General features: G+C 37.3%; 1 protein-coding gene across 2 annotated transcripts; it reads right to left on the reverse strand.

The window, feature by feature from the left end:
* Window positions 1-1987: 1987 nt before the first annotated feature.
* On the reverse strand, window positions 1988-26772 carry si:dkeyp-69b9.3 (myocardin). 2 transcript variants are annotated; one of them, XM_051132340.1, is made up of 15 exons: window positions 26403-26772; window positions 24568-24723; window positions 17122-17178; window positions 16878-16933; window positions 16292-16358; window positions 15717-15842; window positions 11852-12030; window positions 11354-11494; window positions 10913-11217; window positions 9338-9476; window positions 8026-8463; window positions 6981-7094; window positions 6663-6800; window positions 6468-6522; window positions 1988-3908 (listed from the first exon to the last, which is right to left on the reverse strand). In XM_051132340.1, the coding sequence occupies exons 2-15, from the start codon at window positions 24620-24622 to the stop codon at window positions 3484-3486; spliced, it is 2295 nt and encodes a 764-aa protein (XP_050988297.1). In that variant the 5' UTR covers window positions 24623-24723; window positions 26403-26772; the 3' UTR covers window positions 1988-3483. The 2 variants fall into 2 exon arrangements, with proteins under 2 accessions (XP_050988297.1, XP_050988296.1); XM_051132339.1 differs by having other exon boundaries at window positions 11354-11497.

Consider the following 26772-nt stretch of genomic DNA (forward strand, 5'->3'; position numbering starts at 1 on the left):
ATCTGCAAAATGTTAATTATTTTACCAAAATAAGAGGGATAATGCAAAATGCATTTTTTTATTTAGTGCTGATCTGAATAAGATATTTCAAATGAAAGATGTTTACATATAGTCCATAAGAGAAAATAATATTTGAATTTATAAAAAAATTTCCCATTCAAAAGTTTACATACAATTGATTCATAATACTGTGTTTTTTTTGTTTAGTAATAGTTGTTCACGAGCCCCTTATTTGTCCTGAACAGTTAAACTGCACACTGTTCTTCAGAAAAATCTTTCTGGTCCTACAAATTCTGTGGTTTTTCAGCATTTTTGTGTATTTGAATCCTTTCCAACAATGAGTGTATGTTTTCAAGAATCCAAGTTTTCACACTGTGGACAACTGAGGGACTCATACGCTACTATTACAGAAGGTTCAAACACTCACTAACGCTTCAGAAGGAAAAATTATGCATTAAGAGTCGGGGGTGAAAACTTTTTGAACTTAATTTGTTATCTGGGAAACATGAAAGTATCTTCTCTAGCTTCTGACGGGCAGTACTAAATGAAAAAATATATATATATTTAGGCAAAATAAGAAAAATGCACACATCTCCTTTCGGTTCAAAAGTTTTCACGCCCTAGCTCGTAATGCATCCTTTTTCTTTTTAAAGCATCAGTAAGTGTTTGAACCTTCTGTAATAGTTGCATATGAGTCCCTCAGTTGTCCTCAGTTTGAAAAGATGGATCTCAAAATCATACAGCCATTGTTGGAAAGGATTCAAATACACAAAAATGCTGAAAAACCAAAGAATTTGTGGTACCTAAAGGATTTTTCTGAAGAACAGTGGGCAGTTTAACTGGTCTGTTCACTGTAAACAAAAAAACAACTGTGGTTCATTCAGGTAACAACACAGTAAGCATGAAGTGTATGTTTGAACAGTGTAATTTTTACAAATTCAACTATTATTTTCTCTTGTGGACTATATGTAAAGATCTTTTATGTACAATATCTTATTCAGGTCAGTACTAAATAAAAAATAATATACATTTTGTATGATCCCTTTTATTTGGTAAAATAATTAACATTTTGCATATTCTGCAAGGTGTATGTAAACTTTTGTGCTCAACTGTATATATTCTGCAAAGTAATGTGTATTAAAACAGAATCCTGAATCCTACCAAAAGAGGACACATATTTTTACCTATAATAAATCATAATATTATCAGTCAGTGCTCCTTATAAGCTGCCACCAATCTGACATATTTTCTTTGATCAAGATGTATATTGAATTTGTCACGTTGTGTTAGTGAGCTCACAACCCGTGTCAAACATTCTGAGCGATCTAATTAACACATTCAAGTAATTAAAGCACAGAGAAGCTGAAATTCTGCTCCGCGAAAGGTAACAAACATGAATAATGCATGGTTGTGAAAACCGTATTTATTAGGATCACTGAATAGTTAATCAGTCGGTGTGAATTAATATGATTGGTGTGAAGTGCATTTCAAATCTATGTGAAGATCTTTTCAAAAAGCTTGCCTGATGTATGTTTCATTTTTACCAACCGGCACTTTCAAAAGCCGTCTCCGCTCAGATGATTTATAGCGCAGTTTAACACTAACCATGATCTAGACAGAAAAGCAATCAAGCTCCTGCTAAGTTCTAACTGTATCTACAAATGTAGACTTGAAATGTGGGAAATTAAATGAACTTCACAGAGGCTCAGCCCATTTCCAGCATGAGCAAAAGTGGATGGACTAAAACGGGGTGGGAAGACTTTATTGCTGACGCCACACTAGAGGAACATTATGCGCAGTGAAATGATTCACTGAGGCAGCCTAAGGGACATTTGAATTAAAATGAAAGCTCTGTGATCACCGTGACTTCTTAGAGTGATTTCACATAAGATATACTAAATTTACCAAAGATAAACTGTGGATATTGAGTTCATCAAGTTGGAAAACACACACACACACCTAAAAACAATGAAACAGACACAGGTGGGAAAATCAATTAAGACTTTAATTTTACTATTTTAAGTTTACTATATGACTTGTACATGGACAGTTGACAGAGTTTTAATAAATTACTCAATAAATATATCAGATCAAATACTTGTTTGTTTTTTGGTTGGCTGGTTGGTCATGTGGCTTAGAAACAATAGTTGTGTTTCATAGGGTTACATAAAAAAAAACCTCATTTGAGAACAAAGTCCAGCTGCAAAAATGCTGTGATTTTCCAGCACCTGTCTGCATACTGAACTCAGGGCAGTGTATTTGATTATCAAACACACTGTCCTATTCACACATACACTTTCACATATAAGACTGGGACAGAATAAAGAGTTCATGTTTCACTTTCTTTGGACATTTAAATGTGTTGTTTTCCTGTGCCCTTTCTTGGAAGCATATTGCACTGAGTTAATGTACTGCATTGTCCAGAGAAATGCATAAAAGCAATGGCCAGTCAAAAGGTCAAATGTCTGTAAACAACAATGGTAGATGATGTTATATGGGTCCCATTAAGAAAATTTAAAGAGTAGCGGTTGAAAGATCACTTCTTTAACTTTACACAGTGTTTTCTGGGCAGGCCGATCAATCAGCTCAAAAGCCTTTAGATTTTCTGATTTAATTACGTTGGACTTTTTTAAAACACATTTTCTCCTAAGGTCCCAACCTAATTTGTGGTTTCAATCCCGCTGAAGGTGCATGCTGGCCTCAGACCAGCATTATTTTGTGCTAAAGGATGCGTGAGTTAAAATCTTCAGAGAATCTGTTGTTTAGCCAATGCTTTTGGGTTAACACCAGTCCCATGGTGCACTACTCCAGACAAAGCATAACATAACTTGTTACTAAAATGAAAAAATGTACACCAGTATAAACAGAAAGAAGTGCATTTGGATGCTTTAGGCACCTCATTTATGGTGCATTGAAATTGTAGATACAGAATATGCTGGCAAGCGTGTATGCGCCAACACAAACACACACGCAGATAAAGCAGCCAAGAGAAGCGTGCTCACACATACAGGGAGCGCATACACTTCCCTGCAAATACACACAGATTGTTTGAGGTTCCCGCTGCTCCACACACTTGCCACATGCCGACAGTTTGTCTGGCGCTGAAGCAAGAGGCAAATCAACGGGGAAACCCACTTTTTTTTGTATAATATATCCTTTTTTCTTTTTTAAAGCTTTTATAAAAATACAAGTCATTGTGAAAGTGTGGCGTATGTGCACATGCTCTTTCTGTACGAGTTACCAAAGCATATCTCTTTTTTCCAATTCCCTCTTGCTCTCGACATTGCGTGGAGTAGAGGTTAGCAGTCAAAACCAGTCAGATCTGTTTGGTCGCAGAGATGAATGGATGCAAAAAAAACAGAGGAACGAATGAGAGGATGAGGAGGTCTTCTCTCGAGGGTACACCATTTGAAAGGTGGTAAATTTCCAATCATGCATCCAATTAGCCATACGCACATACAGACACACACTGCGCCCCCTTCCTCACCATTGCTCCACCATCAGGTCGAGGACTCTGTTGACGTTCAGGTCTGAGTCAAGGCCAAAATCGCTTTCTAGAAATGGGGCGGCGGGGGGCGTGAGCGGGTGCAGGCCAGAGGTCAAGGACTCCAGCCAATCGGCGGGGTCAAAAGCGGGAACCTCTGACCTTCTTTTCCTGGACAGTGAGCTGGATGGTGGAGTGGTGCAGATGGGGGGAGGGGGAAGGGGAGCTGGGGTTGAACTGAGGGGCGGAGCGTTGTTAGGTGAAGGAGGAAGCTCTAGAAGAAGCGAAGAGCACAGGGGAGAGGACAGGAAGTTGTCGTCTTTTTGGCGCTTGGTTGACTGGGATTGGTCAGGCTGTGGGGCGGGGGAAGAGCCTGAAAGGACGGGAGTGGCTGACTGGATGTCTGTGATCAGTGAAGAGTTATCTGAAAGATAAAGACATAATTTTATGGTTAATTCACGGCATTTGAAATATTAGTCATATATGGGCCATTCTGCAGAATTGGTTCAAAGTTGGAGTTAGAAACAATGTGTCTTTTTCCACAAATTGTATAATATACAAGGTACACATTTCTAGTAATTGTGCAGTTGATTCTCATATTGTATTTTCAGAAAATTTGGGAATATTTGTCCCCCAAATTTGTCACTACTAAAAAACAGAAATATATAATTTAAAGGATAAGTCCGCTTCCAAAACAAAGAACACATATAATGTACTCACCCCCTTGTCATCCAAGATGTTTCTTCAGTCGTAAAGAAATTATGTTTTTTGAGGAAAACATTTCAGCATTTTTCTCTATATAATGGACTGATATGGTGCCCCGATTTTGAACTTCCAAAATGCAGTTTAAATGCGGCTTCAAACGATCCCAAATGCGGTTGTAAATGACCCCAGCTGAGGAAGAAGGGTCTTATCTAGCGAATAAGGTAAGGACAGTTAGGGTATGTCGAAAAACTCCCATCTCATGTTCTCCATCAACTTCAAAATCGTCCTATATATCGCTGTTTTACCTTTTTTGTTAAGAGTGTTTGATCTTCTTTGCATGTTCACTTTGCAACGACTGGGTCGGTACTTCTGCAGTGATGTAGGATGATTTTGAAATGATTTTTAAAGTTGAGGGAGAAAATACGATTGGAGTTTTTCAACATACTTTAACTGTCCTGAACCATAATACACAGGGAGTTCAGGCAGAGCGAGGTATAATGAGCATTTGAGATTAAAAAGTATTTAAATTGTATTTTTTTAAATTAAAATAACCAATTGTTTCGCTAGATAAGACCCTTCTTTCTCGGCTGGGATCGTTTACAACCGCATTTGGGATCGTTTGAAGCCGCATTTAATCTGCCTTTTGAAAGTTCAAAATCAGGGCACTATATCAGTCCATTATATGGAGAAAAATGCAGAAATGTTTTCCTCAAAAAACATAATTTCTTTACGACTGAGGAAAGAAAGACATAAACATCTTGGATGTCAAGGGCGTGAGTACATTATATAGACTTATAATGACCTATTAAGGATTTGTTTACATCTACCCTTTTTGCTATTTTATTAAAAAGTTTTAGAGGTAAATTACAAGTGTAAAAATATGTCAACACATTTGTTGTATTTTGAATCCAATCTTTCTTTGTAAAAGGCATAAAGTTGATCAAACTGATTTCAAACTTAAGGGTCATTAGAACCACACACTATCATAAAATCTTGGTTGATAATAAAGTATACTTTGTTTTTGAGAAAACATCCCATGTTTTGGTCATGACTGGACATTTTCGGTAGTGACAGTAATGTTTTGGTAGCGTAGTACACTAAAAAACTACTATAACTTACTAAAATACTATAAATTAGCATTTTGTTTATTTTCCTCAAATAAAGGATTGTGTGTTCCATTTTGTCACTACCGAAACAATGATGTGTTGACAAACAATGACATGTTTTGGTCGTGACTGTTACGGCAGTGACAATTTTAGATACTTAAGCCCAGCTCAAAAATGCTAATCAGTACATGGTTAGCTAGCACAGTTCTGAACAGTTGTACACACATAAAAACTAAATTTTATGGATAAACACCCCCAAAAAACTATAACTCCCAAAAAAAATGTGCTTAACTGCAGAAAAAAGGTGTTTGGTAGTGACAATCCTTAAAGTTACACACAGATTTTCAGACTTTTGAACACACTGACCTCAAAATGATGGGGCCTATCTACTCACACCTTGTAGCTATGAGAAAGAGAGAGACAGGAATATTTCCTGATCATAAATTTAGGGGTGTAGTTAAAATCAGTCTCATTCAATGGACTAAAATACTGCTTTAGAAGTAAAATGCTGTTTTTTAAGTTTCATGATTTACAAAGAATATATATGTTTTTTTTTTAACTTAACTTTTTTAAAAACAAATAGAAAAATATATTTTTAAAAACAACAATGGAATAAAATGCTATTTTTTTAGGGTTAGGGTTCGGGACAGCCATCACCCAACTGAAAGTACTTAATAAATGATGATTTTATATATATTAAGCTTACTGATATTTTAAATATTATTGTGGGTTTCAATGGATCCTAGTGATGATAGTAAACATCAAAGATTTGAATTCATAAATGTTTTTTCAATATTTTAAGTGTGATTTACGACATTTGTTGTATTTTGAATCCAGTCTTTTGTTGGAAAAGGCATGAAGTTGTTCAAACTGATTTCAAAGTTAAGGATTCATTACATTAAATATGCATTGAACCAAACACTATCATAAAATCTTAGCTGATAATTCAATATACTTTATTTTCAAAACATCTTGGTCGTGACTGGACATTTTCGGTAGTTTGCACCAATTCTGTAGAATGGCCCATGAACCAATGTGCAACCAGCATAAGCATGTCAGTATGCCTGGCCAACATAAAATGTCATCTTAGTACATATATGCCATTGGTAAGCAATATATTTGCTTCCTCTGCGCTGAAAAGCTTCAGCCACGACTAGTCAAATTTCACTTACCCGAACAGCCAATAGTCGCGTCCAAAATGTCATCTATGGATTGACTAGGGTCCATCTTACATGGTGAAAGAAAAAGTGGACAGGAAGTCAAACGCTCAGTGCTCATTGTTGATGAACAGCAATCAATACATCAATAGCTGCATAACGTAGGTAATTGTGAGACAGCAGACAGCACACAAACCTAAAACCACTCACTTGCACTCTTTGAATGGCCTCCTGTAGTTCCTCTTCTAGACTCCGGACAGTGGGTGATGCTTGTGCTGGACTTGCAGTGATTTGCATGGGCAAATCAAAGTCTTGACCAATCACATCACAAAGCTGGCAGCAGTTCACCTATGATTAGAAATAAATACAAAGAATTACTTTCTTGTATGATGTGAAATGGTGAAATATATATCAGTTGTTGTATTTGGCCTAATATTACCCATACGTTTTTGAACAACAAAATACTTTGATGCAGCATGATGCAATTTGACACAGTAATATGTCCTGCTCAATACTCAAAGTACATACTTTTCCATCACCAGCACAGTACGTAAAGAGCAGTTCCTGTCCACCTGTGTCTGGTTTCCCTCTGGTGCATCCTGGCTCCTGTTGCAGGAACGGATGAAGGGAACTTTCACACAGCTGGAAAAAACAGAAGGAATTAAATAGTACAGTAAAAGCTTAAAGGATTAGTTCACTTCCTGAATAAAAATTTCCTGACAATTTGCTCACCCCCATGCCATCCAAGATGTTCATGTCTTTCTTTCTTCAGTCCCAAAGAAATGAAAGTTTCTGAGGAAAATATTCCAGGATTTTTCTCCATATAGTGGACTTCAATGGAGGCCAACAGGTTGAAGGTTGAAGGTTTCGATGCAGCTTCAAATGGCGCTACAATCCCAGCCAAGGAATAAGAGTCTTATCTAGCGAAACTATATGTCATCTTCTTAAGAAAAATGCTTGTCTTGCACTAGCTCGACTTCCCGCATTACGTAATCACGTTGGAAAGGTTCCGCATGATGAAGAAAGAAGTACCAACCCAGTGTTTACAAAACAAACATGCAAAGAAAGTCAAACACCCTTTACAAATAAAGGTAAAAAAAAAACCCCGATGAGGGATGATTTTGAGGTTGAGGGAGAAAATTTTTTGCCCTACCCTACCTTTTTGAACCAAAGTACACAGATGAAGAACTAACCACGCATGACCTTTCCAATGGGATTAAGTAATATGTGAAGATGCGCATGCGCAACGCAGAGCTAGTGCAAGATGAGCATTTGTGGTGAGAAAGTAGGTATATTTGAATTTTCTTAAGAAAATTACATATAGTTTTACTAGATAAGACTCGGCTGAAATCATGTAGTGCTCTTTGAAGCTGCATTGAATTTGGCCACCTGTTGGCCAGCATTTAAGTCCATTATATGGAGAAAAATCCTGGAACGTTTTCCTCAAAAACCTTAATTTCATGGTGATGACATGGTGGTGAGTAAATTATTAGAAAATTAGAAAAAGTACTTGTAACCAAAAATTCAGCAAATTTCCAAATGATTCACCTACTAGTCAAGTATTCTAATTCACCTGAGTGTCCTTTCCTGCTTCTCTGGGTCTGCTCCTCATCCTCTCTCTCATTTCCAGCTCCACACTAAGTTCGTCCACTGCCTGGCCTGGCCTCCACGTAGTACCAGAGGGCATTGGAGGGGAGGCTCTATGTAAGGTGGGGCTAGAGCCAGCAGAAGAGGGAGAAGTGAGGTAACTATCACTACCTAAGCTTTGCTCTGCTAAACCCGAAGGGTTGATGTACATGGGAGCAGGGTTTGCGGAGGTGTCTAAACTGGTAGGGATTCGGTTGAGGCTGGCAGGGTGGGAGGGCTCTAGCGTTGCCCCTAGCTGGCAAAGCGGCGCAGGTGTTAACGGGGGACGAGGCATCTGGAAAGGACGGAGTCTCTCTAATAGAGCAGGCTTGGTGCCAGAAACTGGGAGTCCACGTTTCCGCAACTGCTGGCGAAGAACTGACACCTGAAAAGGAGAAGAAGAAATAAATTCAATGTTCTATACCGGGGTTTCTCAACTCTGGCCCGCAAGATCCATTTTCCTGCAGAGATTAGCTCCAGCCTTGATCAAACTCACCTGCCTCTAACTTTCTAGTGATCCTAAAGACCTTGAGTAACTTGTTCAGATGTGTTTGATTAGAGTTGGAACTGAACTCTGCAGGAAAATGGATCTCACGGACCAGAGTTGAGAACCCCTGTTCTATACCAAGGGGTCTCCAAACTCGGAGGGCCAGTGTCCTGCAGAGTTTAGCTCCAACCCTAATTAAACTGACCACAACCAGATAATTAGGTCTTACTAGGCATACAAAAACTTCTACGCAAGAGTGTTGAGGCAAGTTAGAGCTAAACTCTGCAGAACACCGGCCCTCCTGTTCTATACAAAGCTTGTTCCTACAAACAGTTTTTGAAGACCAGATAATGTAGAGCAGGGGTGTCCAAACATACTCCTGGAATGCCACTGTTCTGAGCTAAGCTTCCTAATCACACACATTTGAACCAGGTAATCAAGGTGGCAATCAAGGGTTGTACTTATTTCTGAATGCTTATTTCTGAAAAATAAGGAGGCAGGAAGGCAAAAAGGCACATTCGAATACGATTTATTGTGACATCCTATCCACTGCAATGCCTTCAGTTTTAGAAGGTACCTTCATGTGCAAATGCTGCCTTCAAATTCATTACCTGATAGGGCAACTAATCAGTTGCCTAAGTTTTAGGATGTAGCATTCTTAAAAAAAACAGGAGCAGGGTTGGAATTGAAGTCTGCAGGAAAGTTACTCTCCAAGAGCAGGATTGGACACCCCTGATCTAGAGTGTGTCATTTTAAACAATGAGATTCTTACCGTTAAATCATCAAGGTTTAATGGGAGTAACTCTGCCTGGTGGATGGGACTTGTATCAGGAGTAGAGGGGTTTGTTGATGGTGTTCCAGACTGAGGGGAACTTTGAGGTGTAGTTCCAGAAATCTTCAGTTGGTTCTCACTATTGTTTGGATGTATAAAATGGGTATATAATGAATCTTTCAGGCTAACACTTTATAGATTTGTACAATTCAGAGAGTAGCCCACAGAGTAGCATCTCTTAAGCCAGGTTTGCACTTTACAATTTAAGCAATGATTTTACTGTCTTTGATCAATTTTGCAAAAGATTTATCCTCACAGCCTAAAACCATTAGTCTTTCGTTACATAGGACTGAATTGCACTACACCAGGGGTGCCCAAACTCAGTCCTGGAGGGCCGGTGTCCTGCAGAGCTCCAACCCCAATTAGGCACACCTGAACCAGATAATCAAAGTTTTACTAGGCATACTAGAAACTTCCCAGCAGGTGTGTTGAGGCAAGTTGGAGCTAAACTCTGCAGGACACAAGGCCTCCAGGGCCGAGTTTGGGCACCCCTGCACTACACAACTGTAGCCCTGACTTTTGCCCCGATTTGCAGTTGAGGCAAGTCTATGCTAGTTGCCTCGCATCAGAGCCAGCCTGGAGAATTTGGGAGCTCGAAGTTGATATTTTACAATCAGACTATGAAACCATCTAGTCAGTGGATATTAAACATGTTGGAGTCTTTGATGCTCCTGAGAAGGACTTTTAACAGCACTCACAACTCCTGTTGCAGTCTATTGAGGCCATATTGACCACATCTACCCACCCAAAACCGCATCCAAATGAGCTTGGCTTACATTTTCATAACCCAGAGCACAGAGTTGCACCATCAACTATGGCAGCAAGCTTCTGTACATCCATGTTTGTTTACATCTGTTATGCATCTACTAGCAATGGGAAGGCATGTGTTTACATGTGAGGCTGTTGTGGTTGCAACAACCTGTGTGAAGTTGGCAAGTGATGCATAATATTTAAAATCTGTTCTGATCACAAAAGTTGTGTAGTGTAATCACAAGGGTTGTGATGATAAGCTGATGTATCGCGATTCGTGGATCGATTCTGAGCTTAGTATTTAACAGCAGATGGCGCTCTAATCTAGTTTTTAACCACACACTCAAATGCTCACGAAGAAGAGCGTCATGTAATTCAGTGGTTCTCAACCACATTCCTGGAGGCCCCCCAACACTGCATGTTTTCCATGTTTCCTTATTAAACACACCTGATTCAGACCATCACCTCATTAGTAGAGACTCCAAGACCTGAAATGGGTGTGTCAGACAAAAGAGAAATGCAAAATGTGCAGTGTTGGGGGGCCTCCAGGAACGTGGTTGGGAACCACTGATGTAATTCATGTAATTGCACCTTGGCTCAGAATGCTTTCATGAGTTGAGATTACCCTTGTAATTCATGCCATCTTGTGATAATATATAATATAATAATTGTGATAATCTGAAAACCATAAAAATTGTACATGTGAACCCGTCCTTAGCTGTACAAATCATGGTTATTTCAGGGGTGCTTTGTTTGAAGGTTTACCTGTTTGTCACAGGGAGCTGTTGTTGCTGGTTAAGAATTTGTAGTTGTAAGAACACCTGCTGTTGTTGCAAGATGTGGGAGTAAGATGAATCAGTGGGCGGAGCCTGACTGCTATTATTCTTTTGTGAAGCATTTCCGGCTCCGTTTCCAGTCCCAGTCCTTTGATCTGGGGGAATGTACTGATGGTATTTTAACTTCCTCATTTTAGGTTTTGAATCACGAGGCTTTCGTGGCCGTGGAGGGCGGGATGATGTTAAGGACCCACCCAGAATGGAATGAGAAGGTGGAGCTGAAGGCTGTGCTGTCTTGAGACATACAAAGAGAGAATGTGAGTAACATCATTTGGAACAATGATGAGCAAGTGGATGAGAAATAACGAGGAATGAAATGAGGCGAGGAGTTGAACGAATCATCAATTCAAATCTCTGTGTGAGAGCATACCTTTGGCAGCAGCGGTGGTGTCTGGGAGGGCATGTACATCCCTTTGGGTCTCCCAGTTGTTGATATGGAGTTTGACCCCGTTACTGTCATGGTCATTGGTTGGCTGATGCACTCGGTTGCCGGGAGCAACGCCAATCTGCACTGCTTTGAAAAGATGAGTTGATAGTGGTGAAAATTCTAAACAACCATCTTCCAGCTATTTAACCTGAATGTAAAGTTGTAATGTGTAATTTCCAATTGTGCAACCAGTAGCACAAAAAAAAAAAAAAAAAAAACCCCAAACACTGCAAACAGATGGTACCCAATCTCATTTCATTGGTTGACCCAGTGCTGCTATGTTTGGCTGGTACCAATGCTTGTATGAACAGAGAAATATTTTGATAGTGCCACATTGTTCACAAAATTGCTCACTTCTCTTTTAGAAAAGAATACAAGGCAAAAAGTACTTTGTCAGTTGATTTAGTGTAATATTGTGCAGGTGTTTTATGTCTCTTATACCTGTACACTGTTTGGACTGATGGGCGTAGCAACAGATGACGCGTCACTCAGCGATTGGTCACCTCCTTGCCCAGGTGATGATGATAAGCCAGGAGATTGGTGCATCCCGAGTTGCTCGGGAGATGCAGAGGCAGACGAGGAGTTGTCATCTTCAAAGACATCTGATGGCAATGAAGCAGCTGAGGGAAAGGAAATAGAGAAATGTGAGCTTTTCTAAACAATTCTTTGTTCAAGTGAAATGCTGGTAAATATGGAAATGTGCAACTGTAATATAAGGTTTGTTTACACATCTATATCTTGCGAGAATTATTAATTTATGTTCAAACAGGAAAGTTGGAAATTTAATAGAAAGCAAAGTGGGAGAAAGAGAGGGGACGAGATTTGAAATGTCCACAAGCTGGGATTTGAACTTAGGTGACCCAATTATAGCTTAATACACTAGTTAATACACTAGGTACACTATTAACATAGTATAACCATATAAAAGAAGAAAAATAATTTAAAGTTTTACCTGTAACAGCAATGCAAAATATGCACGACAATTACATTTGATAAACTAAATATTTTAAATTGTTTTACCAATGGATGTTGCATTTAATTCTGTGCTGTGTGATTTTTAAAAAAATGTTTGGAATCTTCAGCAGTTGACTGGATCTAATCAAGGACACTATCATGAAAATTTTGGTCTGCCTACTTAATCAAGTCTGCCTAGGAGCGGGAAAAAAATATATTTCTCTTTTATTTATTGCTATAAATGTCCTACAAAATCACTTGATGATGTGTGCACTCCGAACTATGTCATTATGACTATTAATGTCTTTTAAATTATGTTACACATAATAATACATAACCCTAAGCTATAGATTGTGAAAATTAGTTGGTCAAGCATACAAGCATAGCAAATTACTAACTGATTAGAGTTCTAACTTAACCTTTACTCTGTATGTCTGTTTTTGTATGTCTTTTACACTGTGATTGTTTGTTCATTTACCTCTGTCTGCTGTCTTTACTGTATATGCACATATTCACTGTCATTCACTGTCATCAATTCATGTCATCCACAGAAATGGCTGAACACAATAAATGTGTAAGTATACATTATTTAGTTTTCTGTCTTTAAAAAGCAACTGAATGTGTTAACATTTTAGCCATGTTACAATTATAAGAAATGTATGACCCTATTTAAATGTAGAGTTCTTTTGAAATGGGTTTTATTTTTTTCCTAAATTCCTTTTTATTTTTTTCCAAATTCCTTTTTTTCCATTTTATTTTGTCTGAATTATGTTTTTTTTTTCTGTTTTAATTTTTCTAGACTCTTTTTAATGGTTAAAAAAAATCAATCAAAAAGCATGTCTAGTTAATTGAAGTCATGAAATGTATAGAATTTAACAGGAATTTCTTAAAAGTTTAACAAAAATCACATTTTAAAGGTCCTATAAAATGCGTTTTTTCCTCAAATTCAGTTTTATTTTTATCAAATTCTGTGTTTTCCATTCGTTTTCTAGATTCCATTTTCATTCCATTTTAATGATCAGAAGCATCTCTAATTAGTTAATTTTATTAAAAATGTATGTATTATTTCTTTTTTTTTTTCTTCTCAGAAATACTGTGTTGTGCATTTACATTTTTCTGGTAATATACATTCCGGAAAATAATTTTTCTGGTAAAAAAAAAAAAAAAAAAGATCCTTATAAATTAATGTTTTAATAATTTTATTAGTAGTAGTAGTACTGTCATTACATTAAGTAATGTATTTTTGTCACAGTTTCTTCAAGATACACTGAACTTTTATTTTGACGGGTTGCTGTGAAGATCTTTATGACCATAGTTTTTCTCAAAAGAAATGATAAAATGCTCGTAAAGTGACTCTCAGAGCAGTTCTAGAATTTATGTTTTCATGTCCTCATATACTGAGGCAGCAAAAGCTAAAAACACAGTAAGCGTCACACGTGTTTCAGTATGTGTAATAAATAAAAACCGCGCATACACTCTTAAAAATAAAGGTGCTTCACGATGCCATAGAAGAACCCTTTTTGTCTAAATGGTTCCATAAAGAAACTTCAACATCTGAAGAACCTGTCTGTTTCACAAATGTTCTTTGTGGCGAAAGAAGGTTCTTCAGATTATAAAAAGGTAAGAAAGAGATGGTTCTTTTAAAGAACCTTTGACTGAATGGTTCTTTGTGGAACCAAAAATGGTTCTTCTATGGCATCGCTGTGAAGAACCTTTTAAAGCACCTTTATTTTAAAGAGTGTATGCGTCATTCATTCACACAGAGACACGCAGAGCATGCAGGATTCACAATTAAATCGTCTTTTTGCAACTTAATATTCACAGATACTAGTCCTATGCATTTTAATTTAAAGGATGATTTTATTCACTTCCAGAACAACAATTTACAAATAATGTACTCACCCCCTTGTCATCCAAGATGTTCATGTCTTTTTTTCTTCAGTCGTAAAGAAATTATGTTTTTTGAGGAAAACATTTCAGCATTTTTCTTCATATAATAGACTGCTATGGTACCCCGATTTTGAACTTCCAAAATGCAGTTTAAATGTGGCTTCAAACAATCCCAAATGTGGTTGTAAATGATCCCAGCCGAGGAAGAAGGGTCTTATTCAGCGTAATGATCGGTTATTTTCATTAAAAAATATACAATTTATATACTTTTTAATGCCAAACGCTCGTCGTGTCTTACTCTGCTTGGACTGTTGAAAAACTCCCATTTCATGTTCTCCCTCAACTTCTGTATCGCTGTTTCGTTAAGGGTGTTTGATCTTCTTTGCATGTTCATGTTGCAAAGACTGAGTCAGTACTTCTGCAGCGATGTAGGATGATTTTGAAATTATTTTTGAAGTTGAGGGCGAAAATACGATTGGAGTTTTTCGACATACCCTAACCTGAGTCTTGAGTCAGAATACACAGAGTTCATGGAGAGAAAGGCAAGACGAGTGTTTGAAATTAAAAAATATTTTAATTGTATTTTTTAATGAAAAGAACCGATTGTTTCACTAGATAAGACCCTTCTTCCTCAGCTGGGATAATTTACAACCACATTTGGGATCGTTTGAAGTTGCATTTAAACTGCTTTTTGGAAGTTCAAAATCAGGGCACCATATCAGTCTATTATATGGAGAAAAACGCAGAAATGTTTTCCTCAAAAAACATAATTTCTTTACGACTGAAATATGTTGCCCCATAAATGTTAGTTTAACACTTTAAGATACACTCTAAAAAATGCTGGGTCAAATACAACCCAGCACTGTGTGAAATTTGTACAAACCCAGCAACTGAGTTGTTTTGACCCAGCGGTTGGGTTAAATGTTTAACCCAGCCTTCTGGGAAGATATACTTAACTCAGCTATTGTTTAAAAATTATTATATGGCTGGTTTAACAAAACCCCAAAATAGGTTGTAAATTAAAAAATCAGACACATAATTACTAAAGGGCATCAGCAATACTCAAAAGGTGAACATTTATTGATAAGCAATTAAAAAAAAAACATTTAATTATTATTTTTATTGATAAATGTCAATTTATTGAACACATTAATTAATGTTTACGTTTCAACCTATTTTGGCTTCATTTTAAGCAAGAAATATAGTCATTTTTAAACAATAGTTGAGTTAAATAAAACTACCCAGAAGGTTGGGTTAAACATTTAACGTATCCGCTAGGTCAAAACAACCCAATCGCAGGGTTTGTCCAAATTTCACCCAGCGCTGGGTTGTTTTTAACCCAGCATTTTTAGTGTACTGTTTGTTTGTGCGTGTGTTTGTAGATACTATGTATATAAAATATTTAGCTTGAGTTTACGCTGAGTTTATGAGGCATCGTTTTCAGTTATTTTCAATGACTCACTGTTCTCTAGAGGCAGAATATGCCTCTGCAGGAGTTCAAGTGGTCCAGGCTGACTCTGTATTTTCTCACTCAGATCCTCAGCCAGACGAGCCTTCTTTTGCCTGTGAGCTCCGCTGTAACTCCTGTCTGTGAGCGAGAGACATACGGAAAAAGAAAGTGAGAACAAGAACCGAGAATCAGAGAGAGAACAAAATGAATAGTGAGAGATGGGGAATGTGAATGGCAGATCGATTGCTCTGCTTTATAATAAGAGAGAAGAAGAGGAGGAATATTTTAAAGACAGATGTGAACGATTTTTCACAAAAGAATTTGTTGTCGTATAATCCAATTCAGACATTCAGAAAGCGACTGATAATAAGTGCATGAGTTCTGAAGGACCTTCAGCTGAATGACTTGCAAACACAAAGAGCCGTTTGATGAATGGGGACTGATGGATGTGTGAATGGCTAATGGACAAACCGCTCATTTTGGCTTTAAGGTTACAGCTTTGTTCAGTACTGGTATTGGGATATTCTTTTATGACTGAAGGTCAGGAACTATTGGCGAACTCTCAATGGCCATGGATGATGCATCACCTGGTGCAGTTTGAGCAGTCAGACCACTAGGGGGCGACTTCTGAGTGGCACCTTCTTCAGTCTGACGCTGCATTGAGAAACAGGCCAGTCAAATCAACAACAGCACATGTCAACAAATACTGTACAACCTTTATTTATTGGTGAAATTGTTTGCTTTGGATGGTAAAGACTACATTTTTCCCTCCTGACAGTAATTATCTTGAACCAGCTGCTGTTTACTGTCTTACTGAACATAATTAACTGTGCTAACAGTGTTACTAATAGTTTTAATACTAATAGTTTGAGACAGTAACTAGACATGTAATTACAAACATTAAATTATGCTAAATAGGCTGAAGACCAACTCATGTCAATTATCAGACTGTTTTGGCATTAGTGAGTAGTTTGCTTATCTACACTGGCACCCTGTTTCACGTCAGTCTGTTTTTATTTACACCAAAGGCACATACTGTTACTGGAGTGTGTCAAGCGTGGAAGCTATTAGATCCAACCACAGTATGTTTTCGTTTAGAACTTCTCCTTCAAACTAATTAGCTGTTTCATGCAGACATTTATTTTAGTTCTCTATATTTCTACTGTTTCTCACCAAACCACTGCTGGCTTCTTTCTCCCCAACTTTATCAGGGACAGAGGCCTTCGTACCTGTAGAGGACAGAGACAGGAAAATAAACAAAAAGGTGGAGACACGCTGTTGAGTTGAAATGCATAAAGAGAGCAGTCCAGCTGGTTCGAAAAGTGTGAATCAAATATATTATGATTTTCCTGCCCCGTAAGGGGAAGTTTCATAGATATCCTGTGGCTAAATACAATCAAAATAAACACAGACTCACCAGACTCTGCATTAAGTTCATTCTGCTGTCTGCGGTTCTGTATTCTCAACTGCAGAACTGAAAAATATAGTGTATTTATTATTATGCAATAAAAAAATATTACAATACCTTATTTAAATACACAGCCTTTCCATTGCAGAAAACTCAGAGTTTTTCCACCTTAAGGAAAGTGCAGGCTTTCTCTGTGAATTATATAGCTTAATTTAAGACTGCAAGCCTTGCATATTACAAGTAAATTGCATGGCTCGGATGGTCATAAATAAGTTAGATATGAAACTTCTACACTTTTTCACAAACAAACACAACTAGCAGGTGAATTAGAGCTAGGTCAGAGGTGGGAGGAGTCGTGAGGTATGGTGACTTGTCCCATGATGCACCTCTGTGCTGAGTTTTGAGATCTGAAAGTGGACATGAGAGGAAGGGGGTAACTATTTATCCCTCTGAATGTCTATTTCTGTCGCCTTCCCATCCCCCATCCAGCTGTCCTGCTCTCTCTCTCTCTCTCTTTCTCTGTCTTTCACTCCCTCTCTCGCTGTCAGTCGTGCTAAGTCAATTCTTCCTGATTTTACTTCACTCTGGAAGAGAATGACATGCTGAGTGGCGTCAAGCCAAATCAGGCTGGAATACTGGGATTAAAAATTCACTAAGTGTCACAGCAACTTATAGTAATGACGATGACTGGTGGGCTCTGATCACACAATGGCACAGATGCATAACGATAGTTCAAGTTTTATGATATTCTATTTACTCTACCACCTGTTATATCACTATTTAAAAATGCCTGAAAGTCAATATATAACAAAAAACTTTTTTATAAAATTAGTTTTGTATTTCTTATATATCCTGCTGTTCTTGCTTGTACTATTCTGGACAATGTTTAAGACTTTTTTTGTGAGATGTTTTTTTTTTTTTTTTGCTGGCACTTTTTGTGTCATTTCCCTTATGATGAGTCATGCATATGCCCAGAAATATACCTATGTAGCCTAATATTTGAATGTTTTTAGTTCACTGTATAGTTGGTGAAAAAGTAAAACATAATGTTAAAAACATTTAAATTTTTACAAATAAAAATTTGTAAAAATGTACAGTAAAAACGGCAGCTGTGGGTGCTGGGATTTTACCATAAAAATACGGTAGCAATGTTTTTGGTTTTACGGTTTTAACTGATTTTACATTTAAGTACCGTAATTACTGATGTAACTGATGTAATGTTTATGTAACAACCTACTGAAGTACTGAAATCTGTTTTGTACCTTTGTAATAGACTAATAACCACCAAAAGCAGGTGGTGATGAGAAAGTCACATGATGAACCAAAGCCACAAGCAGCTTTTAAATATTAACGCAATTCACGCAAACACTAAACACCATCATGGTAACACAGATGCAACAAAACTGACAAGAAAAAACTAAGAAGAAACATATTTCAACAAAAAAACATCAATTTTTAAATGTAACGTAGGGAATTCTGGCTTATTCACCGTAAATTATACATTGTTTTCTAGTTCCAATAATGGTATACTACCGTAATATTACATTCAATGTCCAATACGTCAAATATTTTCACCGTATATAGTAGCAGAACTTACCATTAACCATTTAACAGTTTTTTTACTGTAGCATTTTTACAGTCATTTACCATTAAATTCACTGTCATTTTTTACAGTGTTTAAATCTGAATTTGTTTTAGGATTTACAAACATGTAAAACAAAGAAAAGTTAATGTGTCAAATTAATACAAATTATTGTGCATATTGTAATGCTGAATATGTGAACTACTTTGTACAGATGGTCAGATATTCTTTCAGAGCTCAAGATGCTCTTGGATCACTCTCAAATCATGCTGGAGAACATAGGTTAAACATGAAAATGTTGCTAAAAGCATTAGAAGGGCACTAAAGACATAAAAGACGTTTTAAAGTTACAATTTTTTAAGCAAACCATTAACTGTTAATCAATACCTGATCCCAACTTTTTGATATTAAGTAAAAGCATTGTGGGCAGGAATAAGAGCATTCATAATAATTTGGTTTAACCCTTAAATGCATACCTCGGGACCCGGGATGTCATTCACATACCCTCTCTCTCCTTCATTTTTTTTTTTTTTTTTGTTAAAGTTTGACATCAACTTCCTTATTATTCCTCAATCTATTCATTATAAACAATATAACAGGGGGAAAAATATATAAAATGTGTGTGTGTTTTCTGATTAATTTTCTGGAAAAAAAAAAAAATTGCATAGGGTCGCTAGAGACCCAAGGAGTATAATAGTGTAAGTATACATTTTTGTGGGCATCAATATGTAAATATCTAATGACTCAACATGTGCAATTCAAGTTTATTCCTTGAGGTGGCACTGTTCGATAGACAGAAATGATGTGATGTTTCACTCATACTTATCGCAGGCATAAAACAAAAGAATATCATCAGCAAAAATCTGCAAAAAACTGGTTTGAATGCCTTCACTGTAGAGCAATTACTGTACGCAATAAAATATAAATGTCACTGTTATTTGATGGTGGATTTGATGAATAAGCTGCAAGTGATCAAAAAATTGCATTTGAAGTCATTAAGAAAACAATAGTTTTGTGAATATGTTTGAGATCGTGAATATGAGCCAGATGCTGAATGTACTGTAGAAGTGCAGTCTGACGATGACGGCGATGCTAAAATCATCTGCTCAAATTGAACCCTTCAAGTTTCAAAAGGTAACAAAATATGCTTTATTTTATTCTTCTGTAATCATTCTTAAAATATCTCGAGAGATTTTTTGCTATTACAGAAGCTAGAGATCCATCCGTGCTGGATATATAGGTCCGGGTCGCTAAAGACCCAAATATTTAATAATTATTGGCGAAACATTCATCCATTTAAGGGTAAGTATGTACTACCCTAGCATCCTTGTTTACAGGGGACATCAGATGCAAAATTCACTTTTACATGGTTCATATAAATGTATCTTAGCAGTGTGTGGACACAGCTACCCTACAATGATAAAAATCCCTTCACTCCTTTTTTTCAATCCCCAAAAATCCTAAGCAGTCTCCACAAAAGCCGTTTTAATTTTCTGAGCAGTATGTCGTATTGCTCAAGGCCTGCATCCAGTTACTTCTTTATGTCCTAACATCTTTCAGCAGTTTTTTTTTTTTTTTTTTTTTTTTTTTTTTTTTTTTCCGATATTTCTCTGCATTAAGCAGTCCTACTGAACTCTTTCAAAGTGATTGTTGGCTCCTCTGTTGCTTCTCTAAGTATCCTTCTTGTTTGTGCAGAAAGTTTAGAGGTTGACCTTTTCTAGGCAGAGTCTGGGTTTGATGAAGCTTCCACTTCCTGATAATTGAGCCAAAAGTGTCCCCCGAGACATCCAAACACTTGGATATGGTTTTGTACCCTTTTCCTAATTTATGCATTTGTTTTACATTATCACTGACATCTTTGAAATGTTCTTGACTATTAATTTTTACAGCTTGCCTTGTAGATTCACAACAGAAATCATATCTGTGCCACAAATTCTGTGGGGTTTTAAAATGTAGTTATTTCATTGTGTTACCATTAGGTTTTTCATTAGGTTTCATTTCATTTCGGAAAAAAAATAAATTTGCTATAAGGCTTCCACAGAGACCAGGGTTATTTCTCAGGACAGCTATTTCACTGATATCTTTCAGATGTGTAGGAACATTTTAAGAGTGATATTAAAAAGGAACAAACAATCAAATAAAATGTCAAATTAAATCTAATTTAAAAAAAAAAAGCTTTAGTGTTTAGAAATGGAAACAGCAGAGGGCAAGAGCCAGTTACACTTTATTTTGATAGTCCATTTTAGACATTAACTATAAGTAACTTTGCAATTACTTGTCAACTAATTCTCAATAATTTGCGACTACATGTCTACTCACTCGCTGACTGTTAGGTTAGATTTAGGTTTAGTAGATAAGTTGACATGTACTTGCAAAGTTTAGAAGAGTGTTAAAAGATGTTAAGCAGACAGTCTACTAATACTCTAATGACTAGTTGACATGCAGTTGCAAAGTTACTTACTTAGTAGAATGTCTAAAGTGGACTATCAAAATAAAGTGTTACCCAAGATCATTTCCATTTTATATATATACTTTTAATAAGTATATTTAATAAGTGACTCTCTGAAATCTGATTTTCTAAAAATTCTGTACTGCAGAATGCTGGTTGTTATAAATATATGAATCGTTTCAGAATAATGCGATAATACAAATCTTAAAAGTTTTTACATTGTTTTACACATTGTTTACACCATGGATCAGGATTTGTCAAACAGGCAGTCAACAAAACCTATCCAAGGTCACAGCTGATTTGAGAATCAGTACCAGAGCAGAAAGACGTTTTGATGCATTACTTTTTTCTTGCTGTCCATGGAAATGGTTTTCCTTTTAAAAATTACAGCTTCTTTTTGAGTACTAGCTAAACTGTTTAAAAAGTGTCAGTTCAATGCATTTTTGAGAGTATTGAATTGTCTTGTCATTACCAGAGAGTGCTGCTGGACATTTGTCTGAGAATCTTGCCAGCAGGATGTTTATAGGGAACCCAAGAAGAGAGGGCACCGCTTTTGAAGGGGTTCCAACCACAGATGGGAACCAACAAAGACAATCTGTCCACTGTCCACAAGTCCTTCAGGGAGGACCGTACTGCTGCCCACATTTGTACAATACAGGGAAATACGAGAGATCATGGAACCTCGCGAAAAAGGGTTGGTCTGTAAAATTGGGATCTGAGAATGCTTTTCAGATCCAGTGATAATGAACTGAAATTCATATAACTGCAATGAGTATATTGTCATACAGAAAATGAAGGTCAAGATCAACCGAATGATTGCTTGAAAGCATTGTGTGAAAGTTCAGAGTCTTTGAATGTGCGTTGACCAGTATTGGGGAAAGTTACTTTTATAAGTAATGCATTACAATATTGTGTACAATAAGTAATCCAATAACTGGTTACGTTTTTATTGAAAGTATTTACGTAATTTGAGCTGGGCTTGCATATATATTTTTAATAACAATATATCTTTATTTGATTCAACATAAAATTTATTACACATAAACATTTAGGCTGCAATGTCCTAAATAAACTATGGAACATAAAAGAAGATAATTTCAGAAACATCTCAGTGTTTTTTCATATATTTCATATAATGAAAGTCATAGTAACCAACAGTTTTTAAAAGACTTTCTTTTATGTTCCAAATGTGAGTAAATAATGACAAAATTTAAATTTCTTTGGGGGGTGAACTATCCCTTTAAAGTTTTTATTGTTATTATTATTTCGTTTTGTTTTGACGAAATTATACTCTAAATAAGAAACTAAATATGCCAGCAGGTGGAGGTAAATGTCTTTATGAGTCATTCACTCATTCAATTCGATTCGTTAAAACAACTGATTTATTCAGTAATGAAGTAAAGTCTCTTTATAAATGGGCCTTTGAATCATTGATTCACACAATTCATTCAAAACGCAGATTCATTCAGAAACTAAACACCACTGTGTTGGTCGGAGACATGCAACAATTCTGTTATGGGTTCAAGGGTAATGTGTTTTCTGCAAATTTGAGCAAAAACACATAATATAGAGTTTAAAATATAACCCAATATCAGCTTCTTATTTACTGACCTGTTGTATAAAACCACATTTAAGCTTGTGATAGATCGGGACAAAATCTGCCTGTGTGATATATATATAAATATGAAACAAAACATACATGGGGCAATTTTGCACCAATATCTAGAATTTTAGGGCATAACTGCATTTGTGGAGACGTTTCCCTGCATTATATTTGTCAACAGTCAACTGTATGAAATATAAGACGATGTACAGGTCTGGGGGCGGGGCCAGCACATTAACTGCATTAAAATATTTTAATCACATTATTTTTCATAACTAATTAAGTTAACACATTAAGCTTTGTTTTTTTGGCAACTGTACAGGCCCTTTCACTAATAGTGAAATTAATAAGCCTCGGCCTCCTCCCTTCACTCCTAATTTCTCTCAACATGGGGACAGGAGTTACACTGACTAATTGGGAAAACTAAGGCCTAGTCCTCCCTTATTTAAAAAAAAGATCTCATCCACATGAAAGTGCATAAACATGCTATGAAGCACTGTCAAGAGCATGCCAAACAAACAGGTGGTGATATAACCCTAACTGTGAAGCCATGTTGGCTAAATCAGAAGCCTGAATACTGACCAGATACTGTGTTTTTGGGTGGACGAACGGCCAAACTGCATAGAAAAAGCTGCGGTTTTAAAAATACCCATGTTCGTATGGACAGGGCCTATATAGTCTCAGCCTTAGATGTCACGACCACAGACCACTGGCTGAACGTCCGATGCATACGGCACCAAAAAGTGGAAACGCTTCAGGAGTTTCGAAGTTGTCACTGAATTGGTTGAATTATATAGGATTTCCAAGAGATTTGTGTGTCGCATTCTTTAACGTTTCATCTAAAAACAAAGATAGCTTAATGCCAAACCCGTCTCACAAAAGAAGAAAGCCGTCATGTTTACAACTGTGATGACCAGCACTTATCAAGATCAACGAAACACTAGATTTTCAAAAGTATATGAAATATTTAAAGTTCATGGCCCAAAGTCTTTCAAATAAGTTCAAGAGTTTTGAACACTGGCCTGTTATTGTGGGGACATTTCCACGCACCTAAACATGACACGCTACAAAACGAAACGTGATTGGTTGCTTTACCTGTCAAATGGCCTCTTGGGCATGACTTAGCCATTTAAAGCAGCCAAAGTTTCCAGACCTTGCAGTGTTGTCAAGTCCACACTTTTCCTGCGGAATTGGGCTATTTTAACACTGTTTCTGTGGGTTGTTTCTCATATTTAGCCACTGGAATGCTAATTTTACCAGGGGAACCCCGCCAAAAAACATGTATTTTACCCCCCGGAACGTGGTTTTACCGGGCAACCCCCTTGTAATGCGATTGGGCTACTTTTGGGCGAGTTTTGTTGTGTAAACCTGGCAACCCTGAGACCTTCTGCGGTCAGTCTTAAGGTCTGGCTACTCGAGACTAGGGCTTGCATTACTTATTTGAAAAAGCAACTATTTTCTAGTAAATTTAAAAGTAATGTGTTACTTTACTAGTTACTTAAAAAAGTAATCTAAGCTTACTTGTAACGTGTTTCCCCCCCAACACTGGTCGTGACTTAGTCTTTAGTTACATAAAGCGACATTTCATCTAAGGATCAATTTTATTCTAAATATTTAAGCAGGTCCATCCTCATTTTATGCCTGCTGCTCTGTGAGACCAGCTACATTCACCTGGGTTTCCAACGCTGCAAAGATTTTCAGACTCCATCATCAAAACAGCCACTAGGAGCATCATCAGAACTCAAATCACCAAGCAGAGCACACAGACAGCTACACATGTGGGCTTTCAAAACCAGCTTGTGATCCTTCCTTTGTTCTTACCTGAGCGAAACTTATTGCGGATGAGCAGTGACCTCTCAGACGCCAGCAAGGTCATAATGGAGAGACAGCAGGGGAAGAAGGGGTGGGGGCTTTAAAGATACGTCTTCCTCCTGCAGGGCAGATACTTACGATGATTTCTTATGCCCTTTCCTCTCCCTGAAGAGAAAGAAAGTAGAGTCACAGGAGGCCTGAACTTATCCCAGTTGCCATCAAGATGGCGAGGGGAAAACACAGGAACAGAAGCAACTGGTCTAGTCTGTGTATGACTGACAGAAACAGGAGGAATCAGAAGCTAACACTATTCTGCTATTCTAAGAGGCAGTAAACAGCATCGCTTAATAAACGCTACAGATTTCTTTCTTTCTGTGCAGCTTTAAAAAGGACGCAAAAGCAGCATGAAAGTGGTCCATACATATTGTGCACTGCATTCCAAGTCTTCTGAAGTCATATTATTTTTACAGTTTGTGTGAGAAACGGGTCATTTTTGAAGTTGTTACTCAAGAAAATGACATCCGCCCTAGAATTCCATGGCAGGTATATGAGAGAAGTACAGATTTGTGAAGAAATCGTTCTTTTGAGCCAGGGTGATTCACAATGAGTTGTTCATAAATCAGAGTTTAACATCTCAGTGGATTGAAAGACAGTCTGTTTCTGTTCCTCAAACTAAGCTTCAGAAGACTTAGAATATAGTGCAAAGGACATATGCAACACTTTCATGGAGCTTTTTTTTTTTGAGTGTTTAAACGGTTAGTTCCCCCAAAAATGAAAATTCTTCCATATGCACAAGACTTACCTTTCACCTAATTCATAAGGATTACTTTTACAGTGTCTTCCCTGTTGAAAATACCAGCTGGTTCGGTAGGTTTTAAAGCATGGATGCTGGTTTATGCTGGTCCTTAGCTGGTCATGTGCTGGTCCCGAGCAGGAGGGACCCGCTAAAGACCAGCTTAAACCAGTAAAAAACAAGCGTAAACCAGCAAAGGACCAGCATAAACCAGCTAAACACCATCTTTAACCAGTAAAAAAAAAAAAAAACAAGCATAAACCAGCAAAGGACCAACATAAACCAGCTCAAACCAGCATCCATGCTTCAAAACCTACCTAACCAGCATATGCTGTTTTTTTTTTGTTGTTGTTGTTGTTGTTGTTTTTTCAACAGGGTTTATGAGCTTCTTGAAGTGTCAAAGTTTGGACTTGGAGACTGGACAGTGGAGGTTTCATCCACAATCTCTCTTTCATTAAAAATATCTTTATTTGCATTTTGAAGATCAACAAATTTATTAAATGAGGGTGAGTAAATGATGACATCATTTTAATTTTTGACTTTAGAGCTTCAGTCCCCCCATTTGCATGAAAAAGAGTGACTAGTCAATTAAAAATGCACAGAAGAAAGTCATACAGGTTTGAAACGACATGAGGGTGAGTAAATAACAACACACTTTTCATTTTTGGATGAACTATCTTTTTAAACTATTCCAATGGGAGGGATTTTCACTCAACTAGCCAAGGATAAAGTGGCCTGTTGGAGCAGAGAGTGAGTGCATGTACAAAGGCTTGAGTTACAGAAATAATTGGTTTTATTTATGTGCCCTAGAGCTGTATTTCAAGAACTTCAACTTTTTTTTTCACTGTACATCTCTCTCCAGTGATAATCAGAACTGCACTACCCACTGACTACAAGTACTGAAGCAACAAATTGGCCTTAGATGAAGATCACAAAAACTTGTCAGACGGAGTCTTTACAGACATAAGCACCCAGATGCCTTCACAAAAGAACACATACATTCACAGATAAATGTATAAACACAATAGGATGAATAGAAATGAATACTCACAGTCAGACTGAACTCCCCCGAGTTTTGTCAGAGTGGCGTTGCACAGAGATTAAAGTGGAGAGAGAGAGAGAGAGAGAGAGAGAGAGTCTTGTGATTGAGGTGGAGAACGAGGGCAGAACTTGAGGCACGTTAATCGAGGTAACGCTCAATGACAAGGTTGTTCCTTATCTTCTTTTTCGCCTGTTTGCTCATTCCCTTCCACAGGTGAATCTTGGGAGAAAAGGGCCCTGTGTTTCTTCCTCTTTTCTTCCACACAGAATTCACCCTGCACACCTCGTTCTCTCTCTCTCTCTCTCTACCCCCACACCGAGGGGTTGAGCCAACTGTGTTGGGCTATCAAAAGAGCACCCTGACGCCCTGCCCCTGCCCC

The sequence above is a fragment of the Labeo rohita genome, chromosome 16 (genome assembly GCF_022985175.1).
Source record: "Labeo rohita strain BAU-BD-2019 chromosome 16, IGBB_LRoh.1.0, whole genome shotgun sequence".
In the NCBI taxonomy this organism is placed as follows: Eukaryota; Metazoa; Chordata; class Actinopteri; order Cypriniformes; family Cyprinidae; genus Labeo; species Labeo rohita.

Excerpts from the sequence above, each read along its gene's own strand:
- si:dkeyp-69b9.3 (XM_051132339.1), bottom strand. The coding sequence starts at position 24,622 with ATGACCTTGCTGGCGTCTGAGAGGTCACTGCTCATCCGCAATAAGTTT. Across the intron at positions 7,095-8,025 it reads AAGCAGGAAAGGACACTCAG|CTGTGTGAAAGTTCCCTTCA; the intron begins GTGAATTAGAAT and ends TGTTTTTTCCAG. Across the intron at positions 6,523-6,662 it reads AGGCCATTCAAAGAGTGCAA|ATGGACCCTAGTCAATCCAT; the intron begins GTGAGTGGTTTT and ends TCACCATGTAAG.